The 24,703-nt window shown below is 34.0% G+C and overlaps 1 protein-coding gene across 1 annotated transcript; it reads right to left on the bottom strand.

Moving 5' to 3' along the window:
- Window positions 1-4,234: 4,234 nt before the first annotated feature.
- On the bottom strand, window positions 4,235-15,590 carry Jheh3 (Juvenile hormone epoxide hydrolase 3). The gene is made up of 4 exons (XM_073989331.1): window positions 15,019-15,590; window positions 10,279-10,478; window positions 5,191-5,395; window positions 4,235-5,114 (listed from the first exon to the last, which is right to left on the bottom strand). The coding sequence occupies exons 1-4, from the start codon at window positions 15,205-15,207 to the stop codon at window positions 4,329-4,331; spliced, it is 1,380 nt and encodes a 459-aa protein (XP_073845432.1). The 5' UTR covers window positions 15,208-15,590; the 3' UTR covers window positions 4,235-4,328.
- Window positions 15,591-24,703: the final 9,113 nt, after the last annotated feature.

Below are 24,703 nucleotides of genomic sequence, written 5' to 3'. Positions count from 1 at the left end.
ATTTAATATTTCGAGTTCTTTATGAAGAAGTTTGGTTTCTAAAAATGTTTGGTATATGTCAGTGATTTGGTATAGCCCCACATTACGGTACATACAGATCTTAAAGCAAACTCGTGATACAAAATCAATATATATACAGTATCGGCCAAAACTAAAGCACCCCCTCAGTAAATTTTTTTGAAATGATAATTTTTTTATGAAAACTAAATAATAAATTTATTTTTTATTTTTCTTTTTATTTATTCATATCTTTATAATTGAAAAATACAAAAACAAGGAGATCAGAATTTAATAAACAAAAGTTAAAATTCAAAAAACATTTTAGGTCGCAAATATAAGCGGACAAAACTAAAGCACCCCCCCCCCCCCCCCCCCTTATTTGAGGTACAGCAAAAACTATTGAAATCAATAATTTGTTGCTTATCCTCTATTCTGGATGACACAATCACATCTTTTAGGCATAAAGGATACTAAATTATTAATTACTGCAGGCGAAATAATTAATTTTCGGAAAATTTTGCTTAAATCCTCAAAATACTGTAAATCGGAAGGTACCGTTATATGGAGGCTATACCCAAACGTGGACCCAGGTCCACGATTTTTGGTGGATATGTTTTGTGACCACTAAGAACCCTATGTACCAAATTACAGCTAATTTAGTAGGAAAATGTGGCTTAAATATCCGAAATACCGAAGATCGGAAGGTACCGCTATAAGGGGGCTGTACCAAAACATTAGGTTTGATACATTCCAACTCAACTTACCGAGCTCAGTCGATCACGGATGCTGATTGACATCATCGTGCATCACCTCAGCAAGTTCCCTCTGCGGAGACCGTAGAGTGTTGATGGTAACGAGCGGTGGTTGTTGAGTTTTCTCTCATTGGAATATGTAAATGTAGTAGTATAAATCGACTCAGATCCTCTGCGATCGCTGCAATCCTCTGCGGTTGCAAGAACCTCTGCGTTCACTTGTCGACCAACCTTTGTATAGTTCACTTGTCGCGCTTTAACATAACGTCTACGTGTTATACTAACCGGCCTCCGTCGCCACCCCCGATTACAGAAGGTAATCTTTGTTGCTACACGCAGAAAAATTTATGTTAGAAATATGTTTGGATCCAAACAAATATATGTTTGGGACCGGTTGCAAACAATTATATGTTTGGATTTAAACATAATATGTTTGGGTCCAAACAAATATATGTTTGCAACATTTTGTAACATATCTCAATTTGATATGTTTGGGTAAAACCTATTTTTTATGTTAGAACATTTTTTTCATGGGTGGAGAGAGGATGTTTGTCAAGGAGAGTAATAACAGTGCTATCGCGGCTGTGGAATGCTGTCTTATTATGAAGAGTTGTGTGTATTGTATAATAGAAGACGTAGAAGCGAAGAATGGGGCTTTTTGTGGCATGTATGCGTCAAACTCGTGTGTTTCTTGTTTTGTTGTTGTTAACCAACGTAGTGGGCGAAGAGGATAAGAAGAAATGGTAGGAATTATTTTGGTTTTTCTTTCTTCAGTGTTTTAGTTGCCAGCGTAGCGTCAAGACGGTAAAGTGAGTGAATAAATCAGTGTTTTGTGTTTTCTTAAAGAAATTGTGTTTTTAGTAAATTAAATGCCCAATACATTTTATAATTGAATCGGAAAGTTGAATGGAATTATTTTATTGGACAAGGAAGAAATCGCATTTAATATTGGTAATTACATACAGACTTATGTATATTTGAAATATGGCATATCCATATTTATTTAATACATTACATACTCATTTGATTCTAGATGCCGATTCCCCGCTGATGATTTCAACTATGAGGACAATTTGTTTTATTTCACAACTAAGGAGAAGCGTTCAATAACGTTTCTATATATTTTTCCTTTTTAAAAGTGTGACTATTTACAAATTATTTCAATCAGTTTTTCTTTTATTAAAGTGTGTCATGTATTTCTTTGGAATTTTGTATGTACCTATGTGTTTCTTGTTCTTTTTCCTTTCAATAAACAACCTCAACATTTGTGTGTATACTATAGAGCAGGGACGTGCTTCTTTGCTTAGATCGTATAGTGAGGGCGCCCACTTAGTTGTTTTTGCATTTGCTTCTCTCTCTCACGTACAGTGTAAATTAATGAAAACAAACAAAAACATAATGTGGTTGTTGCTTTTTTCACTCATACGTTCATACATGTCTTCGCTTTGGTTGTATTTCTGTGGTCGTCGCTGCTATAGAGATAGCCAGTAAGTTTTTACTGAGAGCAAATGAGCACACATTTCAAAGTGTTTTACATTGAATTTTACGCTCCCTTGCTCTCAGTAAGCGCCCACTGGAGCATGTGTTTGTTTTTTTGTGCCTTTTGGGTTTGTACTTTTTTGCACTTAAACATATAAAATGTTTGCACCCAAACATAAAATTGTTTCCACCCAAACATATCTGTGTTTGCACCCAAACATATATATCTTTGCACCCAAACATAAATATCTTTGCACCCAAACATATATATATATATATATATATATATATATATATATATTTGCACCCAAACATATATTTGTTTGCAGACCCACACATATATTATGTTTGGGACTGTTGCAAACATATATATGTTTGCTGCAAAATATGTTTGGGACATATGTTAGAGAGGCCGTTTTTTTTTGCGTGTACTAACCGGCCTCTGTCGCCACCCCAGATTACAAGGTAATCTTTGTTGTTGTTTGAAAAGAAATACACCAATAAACGGCAATCATTTATTACATTGAAACTGATACTGCTTTTATTGTTTTATTTTATTCATTTCACCCCCACTGCTCATCATTCCTTTACTGAGTTATCGAAGCCTATGGATTTCCCCTCCCTCACCTAAACAATTATATTAGATTGGTTGGTCCAAAGTGGGAGCAAGATCCGTCAGTACCCTTCTAGGGAGCAAAATAAACATGTTATTGGAGCAATTGGGAAAAGCGGCATAATCAAAATGGATATTCGCCGACGTTCATTTCGGGCTGCGGATGCGAATGGGTGGATGCGCTCCTTTCTTGACAATAGGGAGGAACTGGGTAACGACTTATATGATTTATTAGTCGTTTGTGATAACGCCCCTTGTCACAGCATATATGAATAAGTTTTTGAAGAATCGCCTGCACTTTTATTAAGATTGGGACCATATTCACCCCAACTAAATCCGATAGAGACCATATGGTCAAAAATAAAATGTCATGTGAAAACAAACATTCAAGTTCCTCAGGTATCACCTTCAAACATGGGCGAACAACGGTTGCAATATATGGAAGAGCTGGTTCGGAACGCTATTCAATGTGTTAATGTAGGTGATTGTGGTAGCACTATTGTTCATTCAACAACATTTCAAGAACTAGTTTTATCTTTTGAAGATATTTTAGTGGGATCCTAAATGCTATTATTTTCAAATTGTATTACTACCGTTATTTTATTTTAATTTACTATTTTTATTATATCTTAAATACTTCTGTTTTCATTATAGTATTATAATATTTTTCCTTAAGCTAATCGCCATTTTTGTCTTTATAATTAATTATTTTTAACAAAATAAAAAAATTAATTTTCAATAATTTTTCTAAATATAAGATATAGTATTCTTTTTCTCAATATACATTTGTAAACAAATTTTATAATAGAAAAATTCGAATTTCAAATGGAATAATTCAAATTACAAATGGAATAAATCGAATTTCAAATGGACAAATTTGAATTACAAATGGAATTTTCGAATTACAATTGAAATGCTTCGAATTAGAAATGGAATTCTCGAATTGAAATTAAAATAATACGAATTACTTCTGAAAATAGTGTAGACCTAATCCGAATGTTTGGAAAGGTGATTATATTATCCATCGAACAAAAAAGGAAAGTATCATTATCCGTTCAAAAGATGCTGAATTGTGACCAGGAAAAACGATTCTGAACCTGTGCGACTTCCGTATTCACCATCAACGCAAATTGGCTCATAATTGGTACAATTGGACCCCCTACGTACGTCTTTCCTTCAAAATGAAGTACTTTCCTATTGTAAAAGATTTTGTAATAAAAAGTCACAACATTTGCGAAATTTTATGATGAAACAAACTTATAAGCTTCTTAAGAATAAGCCGAAGAGTTAGGAAGTAAGGAATGAAGCGAACATAGCAGTATAACCAACCCACTCTAATACTTCCATACTGATTTTTTGTTTAAATACAAACTATGATTACAAACAACTATTACAAACAATTTTCATTTATTAAATTATTTTTAACAATAAATATTTCGTATAAAAAAAGAAAATTTAACAAATAATTCTAATAAATGCGCGCTTTACTTGAATTCAATTTTATTTACAAATTCGGCAAAATCAATATATAGCATAACGGGAGCTTCTAATGCCGCAAAATGACCAACTTGATTGAAATACTTGCTGTGAATCAAATTCGGATACTTGTCCAACAATTGCCAATCAAGTGCAGGTGGTAGATCGTAACGGAAACGAGCACAGCCCATTGGAACTGGTGTCTGGACACGTTCCAATTGCAAATCCAAATAGGCCTTTGACATATTCTCCTTGTAGAAACGTCCAGCGGTGGTTGCACTGTTGGTCAAATAGTAAATCATGACATTGTCCAAAACAGCATCGAAGGTAAAGACTTTGCTAATGGCATCAAATCTTTGATTGTGAACTACGCCAGTTGCGGTTTGGAATTTTTCAATGTAATAGGCGGCTAGGCCAATGGGGCTGGTTTGAAGCGCAGTACCAACAGTATCAGGTTTGGTAGCCTGTATATGGAAGTAACCACTTTCTTCCAAATAGAATTTCAATTTTTCAGACAGAGGGAAGTGATGTTCACGGAAAAAGCGGGATGGCAGGAATTTTTCAGGCTTCAAACTGGCTACGATGGTCTTCATTATGGCAAGAGGAGTTTGTAGTACACACATATTGGAATGATAGCCTAAAACATTTTCCGGAAATAGGGTAGCAACATTGCTACCAATAATCGAACCCCAATCACCGCCTTGTACCAAGAATTTTTCAAAACCCAGACGCAACATAAGATTGCGCATAACAATGGCCATTTCAGCAGCATTAAATCCAACTTTACGAGCAGGCTGAAAACATAAGGATGGGGAAAGTTATATTAAAATATCTCTTCTATGATGAATGATATCAGTTCGTTGTACTTACATCAGACCAGCCATAACCAACTAATGATGGTGCAATAACTTCAAAAACATAATCATTCATTTCAGCTGGTTCCGTTAGAATGGGTATAAAATCGTAGAACTCTCTAACAGAGCCGGGCCAGCCGTGCAGCAAGAGAAGTGGTAAAACCTTTTTCTTTTCCATAGCTTCAGCAGTGGGTTTGGCATGAATGAAGTGGATTTTCAAACTAAAAAGGAAAATAGGAACAAAATACGTAGGTTATGTTAAATATTACAGGTTAGGTCAGAGCTACGTTGTAACATATTTTTCAATTAAATATTCTTAAAAATTAAATACGGTCATTATGGATTTTAAGGATTTGTTTGGAAGGTATCGAAAAGAGTGGACCTAACGAGATTCATATGGATCTATACATCCATATTTTATATAATCCATCCATTATATAATTTTAGACATGCAATAGAAAATAAAAGGCCTCGAACTAAACTGCATATACAGTTAGGGACAAAAGTTTACATCCCATAAATCTCGAGTTTTAGGGTAGGTTATGATTTTTATGAAATTCTTTTCACTAATAAACAATATTTAATACAAAAAAAGTTTATTCCATAATACAAATAACGGTAAATTAAAAATAACAAGTAATCCAAGGCTATAGTCGGACGGGGCCGACCATGTGATACCCTACACCTTTACCACTGGGAAATAGCTTTTCACAAATCAAAATTTCTTTATGGAACAAATAAACTTTGTGGATTCTGGTAACGTATCGCACTTAGATTAAATAATAATATAATAATTGTTTCACAAACATCTCAGAAGGGACAAGGGAGACCTCTCTCATATCAATAAGTGAGTGTACCCCGATTCATATTCGCTCAATGATATGGGACCCACAGCTTATCTCTGAGTCCGAACGGCGTGACCTAAGACACCACTTGTAGAGAAGTTTTATATGGCTGAAATAATCAGAAAATGCCGCAAATCATACTGAAGTATATTTTGCCACCGTTGAAAATTTGATTTTGCCTGGCTGGGGAATCGTTTTGCAAAAAGGTGACAAAGCTACCCATGCTGGTATATATATATTAAAATCCAATTGGACAATTAAAACGTTAGGGCACCATGTAATTTGCAATAATGCAAAAACTGGGAATAGGAAAATGTGGTTCTCTACACAATACACATTATATATTAAGCAGTAGGCCCGTTATCTAGCAGACATGTGATTGCAATTTGCATCACGGGGAAGATCAGAAGTTTTACTTCCATATGTAGACTACTTTGCCGGCATATGCCCTCCAGGAAATAAAATATAGACCAAAAATATTTTTTTTTTGTATTTTTCATACAAAAGTAATGGTCTATATCATCCGCTAAATAATATCAGATCATTCAAAACTGTAACTATCTTCTTTTACCTAAACTTTTACTTAGTGCAAAATTTCGTGACTATTGAGCTATAATTGCGAAATCTAGCATGTTTATGATAACACTACAAACAAATAATACAATATACTAGGCTGTACCTCTGTTATCTTATCATGTACACCAACACAATTGAAATCAATAGAAAGGTCAAGCGTTCGTCTTCCAAGTATAGCTTACTTGCCCGGAATGTCTCTTCCTGGGAAAAAAGATATAAGCTGTATTTAAAAATTTTCACAATTTTCACACAAAAGTTGCGGTCCCTTTAACTCTCCAAATATTATCTGATCGCCATCTCAAATTGCAAGATTCCTCTTTGTCATATACTCTTACCTTATTTAAAATTTCCAGGCGATCGGACTATTACTGCGACCTACCGAGCAGCTACAAAATCGGATAAAAATTAAGTTTTTGGTACATTTCACCCGCTAAATATTTCACGATCATCACCAATTAAAATAGCGATATATTCTAATGTGAAACCGACCTCCATACCAAATTTCGTGACGATCCGTCCATAATTGCGGCCTGGAGTTTGATTACAATTTATAATGGACAGACGGACACACGGACGGACACACATCTCAAAATAGCTTTATCTCGCCGAGATATGAATATTGGTATACCACATTGGGTGGCGGTGTTACATGAATGTTTACCAAATATGTATAAAAACACAAAAAAGGAGGGGGACAAAAGTTTACATACACCCCAAGGAAATGTGTGTATTACCGTACAATTGATGGAATTAGCAGCAAAATTTGTCTGAGGGTGTCTGAGATATACTTTAGAAACAAAAAATAATTTTTGAGTGTTAAATGCCGTTATTTAAGGTCAGACTTCTTGTATAGCTCCTTAAAGCAGCCCTAAAGAAGTCTTAATACCAATTTTCACCCAGTTTGGTGTGAGATTGATGCTAAACCTCGTAAAATACCGGGCGGTGCCGTTCTATGGGGGCTAAATCAAAACATAGAGGTGTTCTGACAACTTTCTGGGGTGACAATATCGAAAAGTCGACCTGTACTGACAAATTATTGGGGAAAAGTTTTAAAGCCCCAAGGAAGACTAAATACAAAATTCTAGCCAATTCGGTGTGAAGATGAAGGTAAGCCCTTCAAAGTACCGAAAATGGAGAGGAACCTTTCTATGGTGGCTAAACTAAAACGTAGACCTTTACTGACAGATTTTTAAAGCTCTATCTTAATTGTTGCGATCTGTATCTTGATGTATCTTATTTTCAATGGACGGACATGGTTATATCGACTTATAATTTTATGCTGATCAAGAATATATATACTTTATAGGGTCTCCGACACATAGTTCGATGTTCGGAATGACAAAGTTAATTATACCCTCCCTATTATGGTGGAGGGTATAATAAACATTACTCTGATCAAGAATATACATATATACTTTATGGAGTTTCAAATTATTATTTTAAAGCGTTACAAAGGAAAAAAAACTTAATATACAATCAATTCTATGGTGGAGGGGTTAAATAGGAAAAGAGCGAATTATAAATTGCTTCCCCATACAGATTTATTAAAAAAGTATGAGAACGGAAAAATTGGGAACTCTATAGCGGAAATGTTAAAATTGACCTAACAGCCAAGAAAATGTCAGTAAATAAGCTATTCGGCCATAATCGTCTAGCAGAAATTTGGAGAAAGAAAAATACTTCATATCTGCAAATTTGCAATAATGTCTGCATAAATAGAAGTTTTAAAACTCCGCCTTTGTCTTCTAGCTATTCACATCCGATATGCCTGATGAGCTGAATTAACCACCAGCGAAACGATCGTAGCTGTGTGTGTAGGACTTCGCTAGAATTCACTATTTCAATATAAAACTCCTTAGGTCATGTTAGATCGATTAATTCAATTAATTAAAAACTTTAATAAATAAATAACCTTCGTCCTAATAAGACAACAATAAATAAAAATAACCTAGCTACTCGAAGAACAAATGAACGATCATAAATCAGCGACCCAAACCGTGGAAGTATGATTTGGGGCTTACGCGTTGATCGAAAAAAGAGAAATTTGAACGAAGCATTTCCGGAATTCCATTTTTTATAATTTAAATTATTATTAAATTAAATTATAGCAAATTCGGTCAAAACACCCCAAATAAAGCTGTACACTTATATGGAGTCAATTCTAAAACACTAGAACCTATAACACTAGGAACCCTAAATGTCAATTTATAGCTAATTCGGTCTAAAAACGTCAATATAGCTGAAATGGGGGCTATACCAATACATGGAATTATGTCCATACTTTTTGGTATATACGTTTCTAGACATCTAAGAACCTTAAATGCCAAATTCGGTCAGAAAATTTTGTTAAAAACGCAAAATTAGCTGAAATTGGCTGGAATGTACCTAAAAACGTTAAAATAACTCAAATCGGGGGGTACTGACATATGGAGGCTATACCAAAACTTGAAACGATATAACCCATTTTCGAACTTGACCTGCCTGCAAACATAAAACGAATCTTTTCAAAGATTCGGCGTTCTATCTCTAGTTTTGCAGAGGGGACAAAAATATTGAAAAAAAAAATGAATTGTGGTACGAGTATATATTAACAGACAACTAATAAGCGTTCGACAATTCGTTCCGAAATTATGTCAACCACTTCATTCAACTTTCGTTACGATTTCGGATCAGTAGTGGAATTCTGTAAGTCATTTTTTGAGTTACCGACAAAAGTCGGTAACATTAAAACACAAAATTATGAATGAAAAGTATCAATAAAAGTTGACAGCTCTGTTGCTGTCGGTAGAATTTAGCAACAGCTTTATTTTGGTTGTTAACTTACCGAAAAATTGCGTTAATTACCGAAATTATAAGCATTTTAATTTTACCGATATTTGTCGGTAACTCGAATTCCACTACAGATGTCGATGTCGGTACGATTGGTTTGCTGGGATGTCACATAGTGGTGGGTGTGTGGGTTCGAGTCGTCGGCTTTCCTTTTTCAATTACATTATTGATCATCAAACTCCAACGAGAAATTAATTAAAAAATTAATTCTAAACATGATCTTCGCCTAAAAAGGCAAAATCTTCAAATAAATAAAATCCAGTAACATTTGGTAACAATTGTAAATTATCGTGTCGACAGACAGATTATTACATAGCCATCAATTCATTCTAAGGCCCATTTGAGAAGACTTGCTTTCAAAAATACCGTCGTTTTTCCCTTGAATTGAAAGCTACCTGTGTGCCAAAATTTTTTTCACTATATACATATGTATGTATATTAGGGCGGCAAAAAAAAAAAAATAAATAAATAAATAAAGGCCGACCTCCTAACATTTTTCCGTTTGATTTATAAACTAACGTAAATTTTTTCCATCAATTGGACCACAAATGCTGCCTTTAAAACATTTTCGTGAAAATTCATCTTTGGTCCCATACAAATTTTTATGGAAACAAAGATCGCTCAGGTGGCACGGGTTAAAGATAACCAATCGCCATAAAATTTCATATAGAAAGTTTTTGGATCAAATGGAAAACATGGAAAAAATGTTTGTCGTTTTTTGGGCCGCCTTAATGTACATATGATAAGCTTTTGTAATGAAAAAAAACGAAAATACATTTATTGAATTGCAAAAAACATTTCACGCATATAAATTGTACATTTTATTTACAAAATATTAATATCAATTTACTTACCCTTGGATTTCCGTTGTAAACTGTGGCAAGCTATTGAGAAGAGCTTCACGTTCGGGCCATTTAGCCAAATAAGTATCACGCCAATAAGCCACAGCCTGTGACATTGCATCAGTGTTATAGCCATATTCAAATTTCACACCTTCCAAAGGTTCAGTTAATTTTAATGTACGGTTTAATTGTTTTTGTAGATCTGTAATGATCTAAAAGAAAAGAAGTAACAACCAAATGACAAAATGTATAAAGAAAATAGAACATGTTACTCGGTTGGACCGACGCGTCGCAACGATAGAAATATCATGGGCTGAACTCCGATATTATCTTTGAAAGAGTTGCAAAAGACTATACTAAGGTGGGCAGAGTATTATATTACCTTTTCTGTAGGGTTATATTTTTGTTACATTTTCGAATATATTCTATCTTCTTTTATTGCTCCATGGGAGATATCAACAAGTAAAAAGGGTTAGGTTCGGTCGGGCAAAACTTATTTTACCCTCCACCATGAAATATTCGGAATTAATATGGAACAATTAGAATCCTTTCTGTTACGAAAGTACCAATGCACACAATTTTAGGTGGAGATGTTTTTTGACCATTGGGAAACCGAAATACCTAATAATACCCTACACCACAATGTGGAAAGGGTATTATAAGTTTGTTTTTCCGAAATATTCGTCGAGTTGAGATGTGTTCATAAGGACACAATTAATCGTCACGAAATTTTCTATGGAGGTGGGATACCGACCAGAATAGAAACGATACGTTTTTTGGTGGTGATCGTGAAATATTTAGGGACTGAAATTGCCAAAAACCAATTTTAAGTAAGGTTTGGGTTTACGAAAATGAAGACAATTGATTGATTAATCGGGTCATATCAATGCAGATTTGAAGTAGTTACTGACATAATTTACCTCGCAGAAGCATAAAAAATAAACAACATCAGTTTTGAAATAAAGGAAAGAATAATATTTGTCAACAGATGCAACTTTGGTCTAAGTAAACAGCTTAAAAGAAAAACTACCTCTCGTCAAATAAAAATCACACTCTACCATGCACTGATACTACCCATACCGTATGGATCCGAAGCATGGGTGTTTTTCAGAGAAAAATTCTTCGGCAATTTTTGTCCAATAGTTGCCGGAAAGGCATGCAATCACAATCCATTTAATATTATATTAGGTATACGCCCCAAGGGAAGGTAAAAACTCCGATGGAAAGATCAAGTTGACGATGATATCTCAAAACATGACATCCAAAATTGGAGAACTAAAGTAAAAGATCGGTGCGTATTCTTAGTTCGGCTTATGTAATAAAACGTTCTGTTTAGAACGAAAGCCATCTAAGTAAGTAATTAACTATGTACAGTATAGTCACGATAATCTAGATAACGCGGTAATCCGGACAATACTATTTTTATACCCTCCACCATAATATGTAGGGTATAATTAAATTTGTCATTCCTTTTGAAACACATTGAAATATTCATCGGAGACCCTATAAAGTATATTTATATTCTTGATCAGGGTAAAATTCTAAGTCGATATAACCCTGTCCGTCTGTTGAAATCAAGATACAGCTCGCAATGTTTAAGATAGAGCTTTGTAATTTGGTATTGAGGTTTCTATTACTCCTAGGATGTTTGGTATTGCAAATGGGCTATATAGGCACACGTTTCGATATAGTTTCTATAGAACGGTACCACCCGATTTTCGGTATTTTGAAGGTTTTAGCTTCATTATAGCACCGAAATGGCTGAAATTTGGTACCTAGTCTTCGTTGGGGTATACAATTCTTCCCCAGAATTTTGTCAGTATAGGCCCACGCCTTCATATAGCCCCCATAGAACGGTACCTCCCAATTTTCCGTATTTAAGAGGTTGTGGCCTCAGTAGCTCCAGATTTCAGTTATTTTGAAGGTTTCGGCCTCAACATTCCTCCGAAATGGCTGACATTTATTATTATGTCTTCATTTGGGGTATAAAACTTTCCATATGAAATTTGTCGGTATAGGTCCACGCCTTCATATAGCCCCCATAGAACGGTACCTCCCGATTTTTGGTATTTTGATAGCTGAAATGTGGTACTTAATCTTCATTTGGGGTATACAACTTTCCATGGAACGGTACCACCCGATTTTCGGTATTTTGAAATTTGCGGCCTTAATATTCCTCCGAAATGGCTGAAATTTGGTATTTAGTCTTTGTTTGGGGTGTACAAATTTCCATATGAATTTTGTCGGTATAAGCACACGATTTCATATAGACCCCATAACACGGTACCTCCCAATTTTCGGTATTATGAAGGTTGTGACCTCAATATTTCACCGAAATGACTGAAATTTGGCACTTAGTCTTAATTTGGGGTATAAAACTTTCCATATGAAATTTGTTGGTACAGGTCCACGCCTTAATATAGTCCCCACAGAACGGTACCTCCCGATTTTCGTTATTTTCAAGGTTATGGCCACAATAATCCATCGAAATTACTAAAATTTGGTATTTAGTCTTCGTTGGGGGTGCAAAACTTTCCATTAGAAATTTGTAAGTGCGGGTCCACGCCTTCATATTGCCCCATAGAAGTTTACCTCCCGATTTTCGGTATTTTGAAGGTTGTGGCTTCAGCATTCCACCCACATGGCTGAAATTTGGTATTTGTCCATACAGGCCCACGTCTTCATATAGCGCCCATAGGACGGTACCTCTCAATTTTCGGTATTTTGAAACCTTTACGTTCCACATTGTTTTACCGAAATTGCTGGAATTTGGTATTTAGTCTTCTTCTTAAACGAAAGGAAACTAATTGTTCAGTTTTACTATAATACAACTAGTGGTGGAGGGTAAAACAAGAACTTAACGCATTTCTTACTTGTTTGCACTTAGAGCTTTTTTATATCCTCCGCCATAGTATGGAGGGTATATCAAGTTTTTATTCCTTTTGTAAAGCATTGAAGTAATCATTTGTGACCAGGATCTAGATCTAGCCATGTCCGTCTCCCCGTCTGTTGTAATCACCCTAGCGTGTAAATTATCATTTGAGGTTCAAAGTGGTCACAACACTTCTCTACCAAAAATTGTCAATATAGGTCCATGTTTTGATGTAGTCCCCATATAACTGTACATCCAGATGTTCGGCTCGGTAAAGATACGTCTCGATTTTCGGTTATTTTTCACTAAAAATTGTAAACATAGGTCCATGTTTTGGTACCTCCTAATAATTGGCATTTTGAGATTTTTGCCGGCAATTTTTAACCGAACTGTAATTTGACATTTGAGTTTCAGAGTAGTTACAACACTTCTCCACCAAAGAATTTCAATATAGGACCATGTTTTGGTATTGGCGCCATATAACGGTACCTCCTATTTTCTGTATTTTGAGAGTTTTGATCGAATTTCCTGTAATTTGGCGTTTGAGATTCCCAGTTTTAACAAAACTTCTTCACTAAAAATAGTCAACATAGGTCCACACTTTGGTATTGACCACATATAACGGTACCTCCCGATTTTCGGTATTTTGGGGGGTTTAGCTAAATTTTGTGTCTGACTACCTGCAATTAGATAGTGACCAAAAAAAAAAACTTCTTGAGCGCTAATTGTGTTTGTAACAATATTTTCAGTCTAAATTGGCTGTAATTTGACAGTTAGTGTTCCCAGTGATCCTTAAAGTCGGCACCAATAATTGTGCTTTCCTGTAGCAAGAATGAATGAACTTTTACATATTAATGACTAAAATAACGTCTATTCTATTTAGGGATTTAGAAAGGTCACGCACAAACCACATTGAAAAAAGTATGTACTATGAAAAGAAAAAAATCTCAAAAAATTATTTCCTGTTTTTTCCTGTTTGAGCTTTATACCACCAACGAAGACTAAATACCAAATGTCGGCCATTTCTGAGGAATATTGGGGCCACAGCCTTGAAAACACCGAAATCGGGAGGTACGTTCTATTGGGGTCTATATGAAGGCGTGGATCTATACCGAAAAAATTCATATCTATACCGAAAAACATTCATAATACCCCAAATGAAGACCAAATAAATACTAAATTTTAGCCACTTCAGTGGATTATTGTGGTCATAACCTTCAAAATACCGAAAATCGGGAGGTACCGTTCTATGGTGGCTGTATGAAGGCGTGGACCTGTAACGACAACTTTCTGGGGGAAAGTTTTATACCACCAACGAAGACTAAATACCAAAATTCAGCCATTTCTGTGGAATATTGAGGTTACAACCTTCAAATACCGAAAATAGGGTATTACCGTTTTATGGGGCTATATCAAAATATATATAGTCCATTTGCAATACCAATAGAGTAATAGAAACTTCTATACCGAATTACAAAGCTCTATCTTAAAAATTGCGAGCTGTATCTTGATTTCAACAGACGGACGGACAGACGGACATGTTTATATCGACTAAGAATTTTACCCTGATCAAGAATATAGGGTCTCCGATGAATATTTCGATGTGTTACAGACGTAATGACAAATTTAATTATACCCTCCATATTATGGTGGAGTGTATAAAAGGGGTTTTACATATTTGTACACAATAACGTAGAATTTTATTCTCTAGAGTTTTGTACTTCTTGTTGTTCATTTTTCTTTTAGCAATTTAAAATTAATTACTTTGCAAACTTTTTTTCTTTTTTTGCAGAATTGTCACTGAACTGACAAACAAACAAACACAATTCTTTTATTTTGTAATTTCTTCACTTTAAATGACACACAATCTTCTTACTAACCTCAGGTTCAACTTTAATTGTAAATGGCTTAATGGTTTTATCCTCTTTGTATGTGGATCCATCTCCAGGACCCCAATATTTGTTTGTATCGAATTTTGGTAGTGGCAGTGGACGTGTCACTTCATCGAATTTTAAATAACCGAAACCGATGAGAACACCGAGCAGTGCCACAAATATTAGGAATTTCATGCTTTGACCGTGCACCCGCTAAATGAAATGTTAGTTCTATTACCGATAGAGAGACTAAATGCCACTCGAGCAACGAACTACCGATTTGCCGACAGCGACCGTGTGTGAGAGTCTCTAAAGCGTTGGACAAACTGACTGCGTAAGCAATGTGTCCACAATTAGATTTCAAATAGATTTGGATGACTTTTGCTTGTTGCTTTATCTTTTAGTTTAATTTTTGTTGTTTTTTACACTAGCTTACATACTGACGGTAACAAGTATTTTTATTTGGATTTTATAAACTTAATTTTATTTGATATTCTAGTTTAATCAAACAACAGCGTTTTCATTTTATCCGCTTGTATCGGCACCGCTTTGTATTTTAATACGTAACTAACTACAAAAACGAATAGAGGCTATTATATTTAATTTGTTTGGAACATATGGACTCGTTCACACATAAATAATATAACTTTTTGAAAGAGAAACCACATGGGATGGTTGAAATATTGGTGTGGGTATGTATCCTTCACCATGGAATGGAATTTCGTCATAATGTCTGTATCTACTCGAAATAAAATTTTAAGAATTTTTAAAGTGTTTGAAGTAGGGGGTAATAGATACCAAGGAACGGCCCAGATCTACAAACAGAAATACTATCTTTTGATTGTTTACAACTATCGCCAATAAAAACGACAAGAAAGCTTTGTGTAAGTACTTCATTTGACGACGTGACCATGATTTTCGAAACCGCACTGCTGGAATTACTTGCAAATTACAGTGTCGAAATTACATCCTTACAGTTACTTCTTCAGAACGGGAAAGGCATTAAAGCCGGCATGAAACAGGACATTACTTTGGCTGTGATTTTGTAGTTAGTCAGAGGCTGAAACATGTCGTATATACACCTATTTGATTAAAAGCTAAATTCTTCAACATCTTCCTTATCTGCCCAAGGATTACATACATATACAGTGCCGCTCACATGAAGTGAACCATTTATTGCAAAACAAGAAATTATCAATAAATCGCCCATCGTTCAATATATTGTTACGAATGTAACTGGTGGATTTACTTTGAATAAATTACCGTTATTTCAAATTTTTATTTGCAGCGTAAATTTTAATTAAGCGGTTAATTTTACAACAACTGCTGTATAGAATTTCACTCATTATTTCCTATGTTTATTTTGCTATTGTTTTTGTTGTATTCTCTCTCACAATTGTTTTGATCATTCATTTTTAGCTTAATTATACTCCTACGTTGTAACGTCATTCATTATTATCCCTTCTAGTCTCTCGTATTCATTAGCTCTGTCTCTGTTGTTAAAATTCGTCCGTCTGTTTGTATGTTGAGTTGCGAATCGATTAACATTTCCCTTGATCATTGTAGAACATCCTAGATTCAGAATTCTAGAGCAGTTCATGCTTCAGGGAGCGAAGATTAACATGGGAGAATAGAATGTGGATGGGTGATTTGTAATTCAGACTGCGAATTAAAAGCATCCGCCGAGTAAAGAGTAAGCCAGGTAGTGTAAAAGTTAGTGTTTACTTAGAGTAACCTAAGTAGGGTAAAACTTAGTGCTTAGTGGAGTTAAGCTATGCGCTTAGCAGCGTAAAGTCTTGTGTGAGTAAAGTTAATAAAGCGTTGTAGAAACGCAATCTAAAAGGACCATCGTTTTATTTGGTACTAGCAAATGACCGCTTCTTCGTATGCGGAAAGGGAATAAAATATATATAAACAATATTTAATATGGAAATAGTGAACACTGGAGATTATTTTGTACTAAAGCCTATTTTAATTACCAATATTTTATCGATTTAATTCCTTTTAGTACTGTTCACTGTAGTTAGAATTTCAAAAATAAAAAAAAAAAATCTGCCGGTTCGCACCCCTACACAGCTACCATATTTTTTATTTCGAATTTCCAAAACTACACAACATACACAAAACTACACAAAAACATATCACAGACATACAACAACAGCGACTCATATTGCAAATTTCAGACTAGACTTCTGGTTTGACACCTTCACTTACACAGCATTCCCTTTTCCTACGAATTTCCAAACACTAAACTTTATCTCACCCCTTCACAACAACAATAACGCACATTCACAATTTAAGTTTCTAGTTTTAGCGGTTTCGCCAAGAACCCGAATAGGTCCGTAAAATTTTTGGCAAACTGGCCATTAAAATCCCCTCGTCTTAGTGTATTTTAAAAATAAAACAACTCTATATATTGTCCAATTTTCTTTAAAGTTGGACCTTGCATACTCAGAGGATATAAATGTTTCATTTAAAAAATATCCACTTCAATCCACGTTTAGAAGAGATATTTTGAAGATTTAGAGTATTTTGAAGATTGTATGCACATTTTCCAATCGAAATTCGGAATTTGTGGCATGAAAGGTTAGAAAAACTTTTTTACAAAAATTTTACTTAATGTACACGTTTATGTTAACCATATAAAACGGTAATTTTTTTAAGGCATTTCAATTTTGGCCTTTTTATTATCAGGGGGTAAAAACCTTCTAAGTATCAAAATTGTCGCATTGGACCACGTTTCCAAATTAACATACTAAACCGGTCAGAAAAAAGAACATTTTCCGAAAAGATACTTCGCGTTTGACTACTTAATTTCAGTACATAATTTAGAAACGCCTTCGCGTTAACATAAAATCAATGGAACAATATTCAGTAAAATTTTTCAAACTCAGAACTTTATCTTAAATTTTAGAGTGATCTTTATAACAAATATTTTTCCATTTAGTATTTTTTGTACAAATAGCGTATTTCCAAATTATACAATCCCAGCCTTGTTCCTACACCCAACACCAAATTTAGTGCCATTTAGTACTTTTCGATCCCCTATAGTAGGTATTTCTCCCCTTAACCGTTTACACAATACATATTAACAAACTTTTAGTACACATAGGTAAACGTTTCAAAAATTACTTCCTTATATTCAACATATATCCCAACCGCAATTCTCTTTTCGAGCTTTACATGCTCCCCTGAAACCAATTATAGTACTATTTAGTACTTTTTGTATAAAAAAGTACGAATTTTCAAAACCTCCTCCCTACCTCCACTCTAAACACAATTTGCCAATCTAATACCGAATTTCAAAATTCCAGTCTACCCCTTTAGAAAATCACAAATTGTACAAAATCCTTTACCATATAGCAAATACCAAAAGGTAATGCAAAATTTTGTACCATTTAGCACTTTTCCTACACGACTTTCCAAAAGCCTAATTCATATCTTAGCTCTATCCGTTCACCTAAATCCAAATTATAGCCAATATAGTTCCATTTAGCACTTTTCCATAAGTACGAATTTCTAAAAATCCCGGGATTCGGGATTTGGAAATTCCTTAACCCGGGAGTATTTTGTGATGTAAAAAATTAAAATTTCATTGAAAAATTAAATAAATTGTAACAAGTAAAATAAGAAAATAGTATTGTGAATTCGCAAGATGATTCTTATTACAATAAGATCTTTAAATGTTCATTTTTTTAACCCTGGAACCAATCACAGAACTTTATATGGGTTTCCACTTTGCGACGTCTCACTTTGAGGAACGCATTAGCTTTTCAATTGAAGTATTTATCACAGCTGCGTTCTCCCTTCGTTTATTTTCGAATTTTGTATGACAAATTTGTACAATATTCTTTCAAAACCGAAATCCCGTTTAAAATATATTTAGAAGAAAGTTAATTGTTTCCTTACATTTCGTTGGAGGCTTTTGTTGTCAACTTGCTTATTTCCACTTTTTTAAAATTTTTAGGGCGATTTCGGGATCGCCGTCCCTAGTTATGACCGAAATCCCGTTTAAAATATATTTAGAAGAAAGTTAATTGTTTCCTCACATTTAGTTGGAGGCTTTTGTTGTCGACTTGCTTATTTCCACTTTTTTTTTAAATTTTTTAGGGCGAAAAATCCGCTAAAATTTGCAAAAATATATTTTGAAGATAGTTAATTGTTTCCTCACATTTTGTTGGAGGCTTTCGTTGTCGACTTGCTTATTTCCACCTTTTTCAAATTTCAAGTGTATATGACGAAAAGTCAAAAAGTTTAACGTTGATGAAGCCAAGGTTTGCGCAGTTATAATTCGCGAAATATTGCAGTGTACCATGAAATATGACCATAGTTGCATCAAACGAAGTGTTTTCAATCAACGCTCAAAAATGTGGCTAAAAATTTAATTTTCGCGGAAGCTATGACCGCTTAAATGAATAAAAACACGTAAATGGTAAAAACACGTTGAAGCAAACGAGTTTTTTTACGTTCCCAGCAAAAATTCGGATCCGTTAGTCATTACGTAACCCATTACAAAGTAATGTAAACAAGCTTCTTTTCGCATTACAAGTAATATGAAAAGTAATGGGTTACTTCTTAAAAAATTTACAAGGCAAACCTACTTACTTTACTCCTCACTAAGTAATGAGGACGGTGGCACAGTTTGTGTGTGTCCGACTATAAATCCTAGGGTTGTGTGTTCAACGCTCACCGTCGGCACGCGAGTTTTTGTTAATTAAAAAATAAGAGTTCGTGGTGCACATGTGCACTGCACATTTAAGTTCTTAAGCAACCTTTAATATTCGTGTGCGTGGCACAGTGTGTAGGGTCTTTGGCTAGAAATTCGTGGGTTCAATTCGGGCAGACAGCGAAATAAAATAAGGTAAAATAAAAGTAAGAAGTGTGATGAAATTAAAAACAAATTCTCTACATCAACTGTTCTAAAAATATAATTTTTTTCACCATACTTTTCAACTTCTATTGGCCACAGAATAACCAGTTATTATAGTGGTCATAAAATAACTAGAAACTGAGTGCGACATGCCCTCGTAAAAATAATGGGGAAGAAAGGGGGTTTGTACGTAGTTACGGCTGCCAAAAATCCCTTACAAAACCCATGATTTTGGGAGGACTTTTTTGCTGGGTTGTTATTCGATTGACGGTTAAACCGTTTAAATAACGGATATCTGTCCAAAGTAAAAGTAGAAGAATAAAAATGAAGATTACACTTCCAATCTATCTCATTTCAAAATTTCTACTAATGTATAATTATGTATAATTTTATATGTATATTGACCATGTAGCCCAGACATCATCAGAGTAATCCACTGCCAAAGGCCAAAATTTAATGCGATATTTTTTTGAAAATCCCTATTTTTGGGGTACAGTATTTACAATATCCGTTTGATTGTGCTGGGACCCCAAGATATTTTAGTTTTTTCGCTAGAATGGCGAAAACAGCAACTGCAAAAACCGAAAAATGTGCGTAAAATGTTTTTGGAAATATATCGGAAATAGTCGCGTTTTCTGTGGATCGTTTCCTTTTCAAACTGACACATCACTCGCGTTTTTGCGAAAACAGCGGTTTAAAAAATTAGTGGCATGGGAGCTGTATCCGATTTATCCCAAAAATAGTGTATGATGCTACATCCACGGTTCTTGATGGATTTTATCGAAATAGGTTTAGATCGAGTATTTTTTCTTGGATGATGCGCATAAAAAGTGTATGCACTTTGTGCAAATTATAAGCGTTATACCGTTTTTGCACACTACGCTGCAGGCGATGATACATCTTAGCGGCCAAAGTAAATCCTGACAAATGTGTACAAATTAAAAGAGAAGAATTCGTTGTATTGGTAAACCACATGCGCATCAAGCTTTTGAGAGGATTTCGCGATTCATACGCATTTCAAAATGAACATTACCCGATAGAGTTTTATTTCAAGATTATACCCCATTTAAAGGAACCCAAAATCTATTTGAACTTGATCTTCCGTTAGATGTTAGCGTGTATTCGAGAAGTGAATATAATAAAAAATGTGTTTTTTTGCGTGAAATTTTACTAAAATAGAAGAATAACTCCGACCTATTTTTACTACATTTTCTTCAACTAACTCACAAAATAAATTTTAATAAATACTTTCTCTTACAAAAGTTTTATAAATTTCCTCAATATATTTTTTGTTTTTGCTATAATATGCAAACCACTAAACGGATTTGTATAGATTTCATTTTCATTTGAATCTTCGCGATGTGTAGATTACGTATATATTTTTATATAGTTTTCGGATGCATAAACAGCTTAAATTTTATTAAAACAAGTTGCAAACTACCAATTGTTTTGAATTATTTCCTAATTTCCGCGAAAATTTACAACTTTTTCACTAAAGTTATGGAACTCAGTAAACATGTACATATGTAGAAAGCCATAAATTAACAAAGTTTCTCGATATAATGAATAGCGTTTTTATAAGATTTTTTCTAATAATCAGAATTGTAATCGCCATAACTTTTGCGCCCAATATCCAAAATTAGTATCTCGAACAGATTTGAGAATGGGCATTTTTCCTCAATCCATGTACCAAAAATCATTCATGTAGCGTCCAACAATTTTTTTAATTTTTTTCAAATGGAATATTAAAAAATTCTGACTTTTTATGATATGCATAAATTGTGACATTTTGTGCTTTAGTTTTATCAACATTTGAAAGTTCTAAAATGTTTTATTTACGACAATCAATTTAATTTTCATTGAAATTCTTTAAAGGAAATTAAAAAGATACAAATTGTCAACGAATATTAGTGGTTTCGAGAGAGGCAATTATTATTATTATTATTGGTTAAGTAAGAAAATGCCTACATTTCCGAAAGTAAATATATTTCGGTGTAATTTTGTTGCTACATGTTCTAACATATTTCAATGCCGCGACTTCTATTATATAAAACTCAAATGTAGTTCGTACGTGGATCAAAAATTCGACCAATTTACAACAGTTTTGTTTCGCGATTGTCTTAAAATATTATATTCAAGTTTAATTTTTTTTGTTTTTTTATTTTATTATTTGGTAAAGCAAATACATTCCGATGTTAATTTTGTAACCGTAAGTAACGAGTCTGAAAATTCGAAATTACTGCAATCAATGGTATATACATAGGTGATCAAGAATACCCACAGCCCAGTGATTGATGCTCAACTCCAAAAATACCGCTTTCGGGCGGTGTCGGAAACGTGGAGCTTCGCGAGAAATGTTTGTACCTCTACCGAAGACCAAGATGAAAATTGCACACGCTTTTATTGTAACACCAACAAAATATCGAAAATATGTAGGTATTGTTTTACGGACACTATGGGTCTATACCAACAATTTTCTACAACATAGTGGTATACATCTAATTTTCGATCCTTCAAAATACCGAAAATATGGTATTGTTCTATGGAGTCTATTTTAAAACAACGACCGATAAAATCATCTTCAATAACAAAATCACCTCTTCTTCTTCATCTGGCAATTTGTATTTGGATGTTCCCGATTATATAATTACAATTTCGTGTTACTATAATTAACTTAACTAATTGTTAAAATTATTTAAATACATTTTTATTCAATTATCAAAAGACTTTCAAAAGACTTCGTTCCTCTTGCAGACCCGTCCAAAGTCTTAGGAGCTGTATAATTTTTATTAAAAACTATATCAAAAATGTTGAGAGCTTTGTCTACTTTTCTACAGACGGGCAGACTGAGGGACATCGAATTGGCATTTTATGCAGATTAAAAATATGTGAACTAGAGTCATACATTTTTTTGTATATTTTACAAATATCGAAAATACCACATAGCGGTGTAAAATAGCAGTTACTTCTTTTATTTCGCCATTACGGCAAAAAGTCGTTCTTAAAAAGGCTATATTTTATTGAATACAAGTCTTTTAATCTTTTTGACGCACCAAACATGCCCGATTGCAATAAATTTTGGAATTTTTACGGAATTTTGCCTACAAATAAATGTGCAAAAATATATCGAAATCGGTCCAGATTTGGATGTCGCTCCCATGTAAAATTTTGTCCGATTTGAGGTATCTGATGCCCCAACACGCTATGAATGTCCAATTTCAATGAAATTTTTAAGTGTAAAGGAATTGGGACTATATATTAATTATATGGAAATCGGTCGAGATTTGTAAATTGTGTGCAGAATTTAGACTAAAAAATGTTTGAAAAAATATTTTGAAAACCGTTCAGATTTCAGGTCATCCTTATGTTAATTTAATTCTCTTCTTTAAAGGGGACATTTATGGTGACGATATGACATTTGCAAATTTCTATGGGTGACGATATGACATTTGAAATTGAATATAGCTCCCGTATATATTTTCGGATGATTTCCTGTATTTTATGCACCAAATACGCTATGTATGTTCAATTGCAATGGAATTTGGAATGTGAAACGGGATTTGGTCCAAAAATAAATGTGCCAAATTATATCGAGATCGGTTCATATCGGAATATACATAGCTCCCAATATATTTTCGGTCGATTTCATGTTTATGTTACGTATGTCCAATTTCAATGAAATTTGAAGAGACTTAGAAGTCATCATTATATACACAAGTACTTATAGTTGGGAAGGAAGGAATCGAGGCTACAGCAATTAAATATCATATATTAAATATCATCATAATTCCCATGTATAAAATAAATTACAACTATCTTCATACTTAAGGTTCTCAAACCTGGTTCTATTCTAAATTGAATTCACTCAGGTAGATCCAAATCCAATCTGTAGTAAGAGAAATTAATAGGGTAAGAGCATATAACCTACTTGGGAATACTTATAGTTGAAAAGGCTTTAGGAGGAGTGTTACCTCTTGAAACATACAAAAATACCGTAGCAGCTCCAAAACAGCCCTGAATAGGTAGAGAACGCCTTCATATCTCCTATATTTATACCTTAAAAAATATTAAAAAATTTAATATAATTATAGCATTCCATTATACATATTTTATCTTAGTCGGGGTAGCAAAGCGCACCGGGTTCAATTTTGTTCGATGGAAAAAATGTGTTTGTCCAAAAATGAAAATCTTCAAGTATTAGCCTATCAATGACCAGTAGATAATTTCAAACATATTGATTGATATTACGGGGCATAGGTGTTGGTTATCTTATCAGTATTTGAACTATTTTATTTTTGTCTGTTTTGTTATTGTACACCACTGGATTTATGAACTGTAAAATATGTATTCCATACCCTATGTTTTGCGGGGGAAAACAATGAATTGTGGTAGCTGATTATAATTGTTGACACATTTTTATCTTTTTTCAATTTAGTCAAGGTATATGGGAATTTCCGTATCAATTATTTATTAATAGAAGGTGATTTTGGATGAGATATGAGTTTTACAAGAAACAATGTTAGGAGCACTAGGAGTTACTAAAGAAATTGTTCGTTTACAATTTAATTTGAAATAAAAACAAAATTATTCGAAACTACTCGAAATAACTGTTACACCTTTACCTACAATGTGGCGCAAAAGTAATCCTCCTATCAGAAAATGCTATAATTTTTGCGATTGGCCCCTAATGTCAGTTCTGTTTTGACATTTGTGTAGTAAACACATGCGAAATACACGTTGATAAACAATGTTACGCTACACTGCTCCAGAGCGCGGAATATTGGTGACTATTTATTTGACCAATAATCAGTCGGTGATAAT

This window comes from Musca autumnalis, unplaced genomic scaffold, assembly GCF_047663935.1.
Source record: "Musca autumnalis isolate F117 unplaced genomic scaffold, ASM4766393v1 scaffold_5, whole genome shotgun sequence".
Classification (NCBI taxonomy): domain Eukaryota; kingdom Metazoa; phylum Arthropoda; class Insecta; order Diptera; family Muscidae; genus Musca; species Musca autumnalis.
Note: the sequence above shows the minus strand (reverse complement) of the source record. Positions and strands in the feature narration are given on the sequence as shown.

Coding starts and splice junctions, on each gene's coding strand:
- Jheh3 (XM_073989331.1), bottom strand. CDS start 15,207: ATGAAATTCCTAATATTTGTGGCACTGCTCGGTGTTCTCATCGGTTTC. Junction 5,396..10,278: donor TTTACAACGGAAATCCAAGG/GTAAGTAAATTG, acceptor TTTCCTTTTTAG/TTTGAAAATCCACTTCATTC. Junction 5,115..5,190: donor TTGGTTATGGCTGGTCTGAT/GTAAGTACAACG, acceptor TTATGTTTTCAG/CCTGCTCGTAAAGTTGGATT.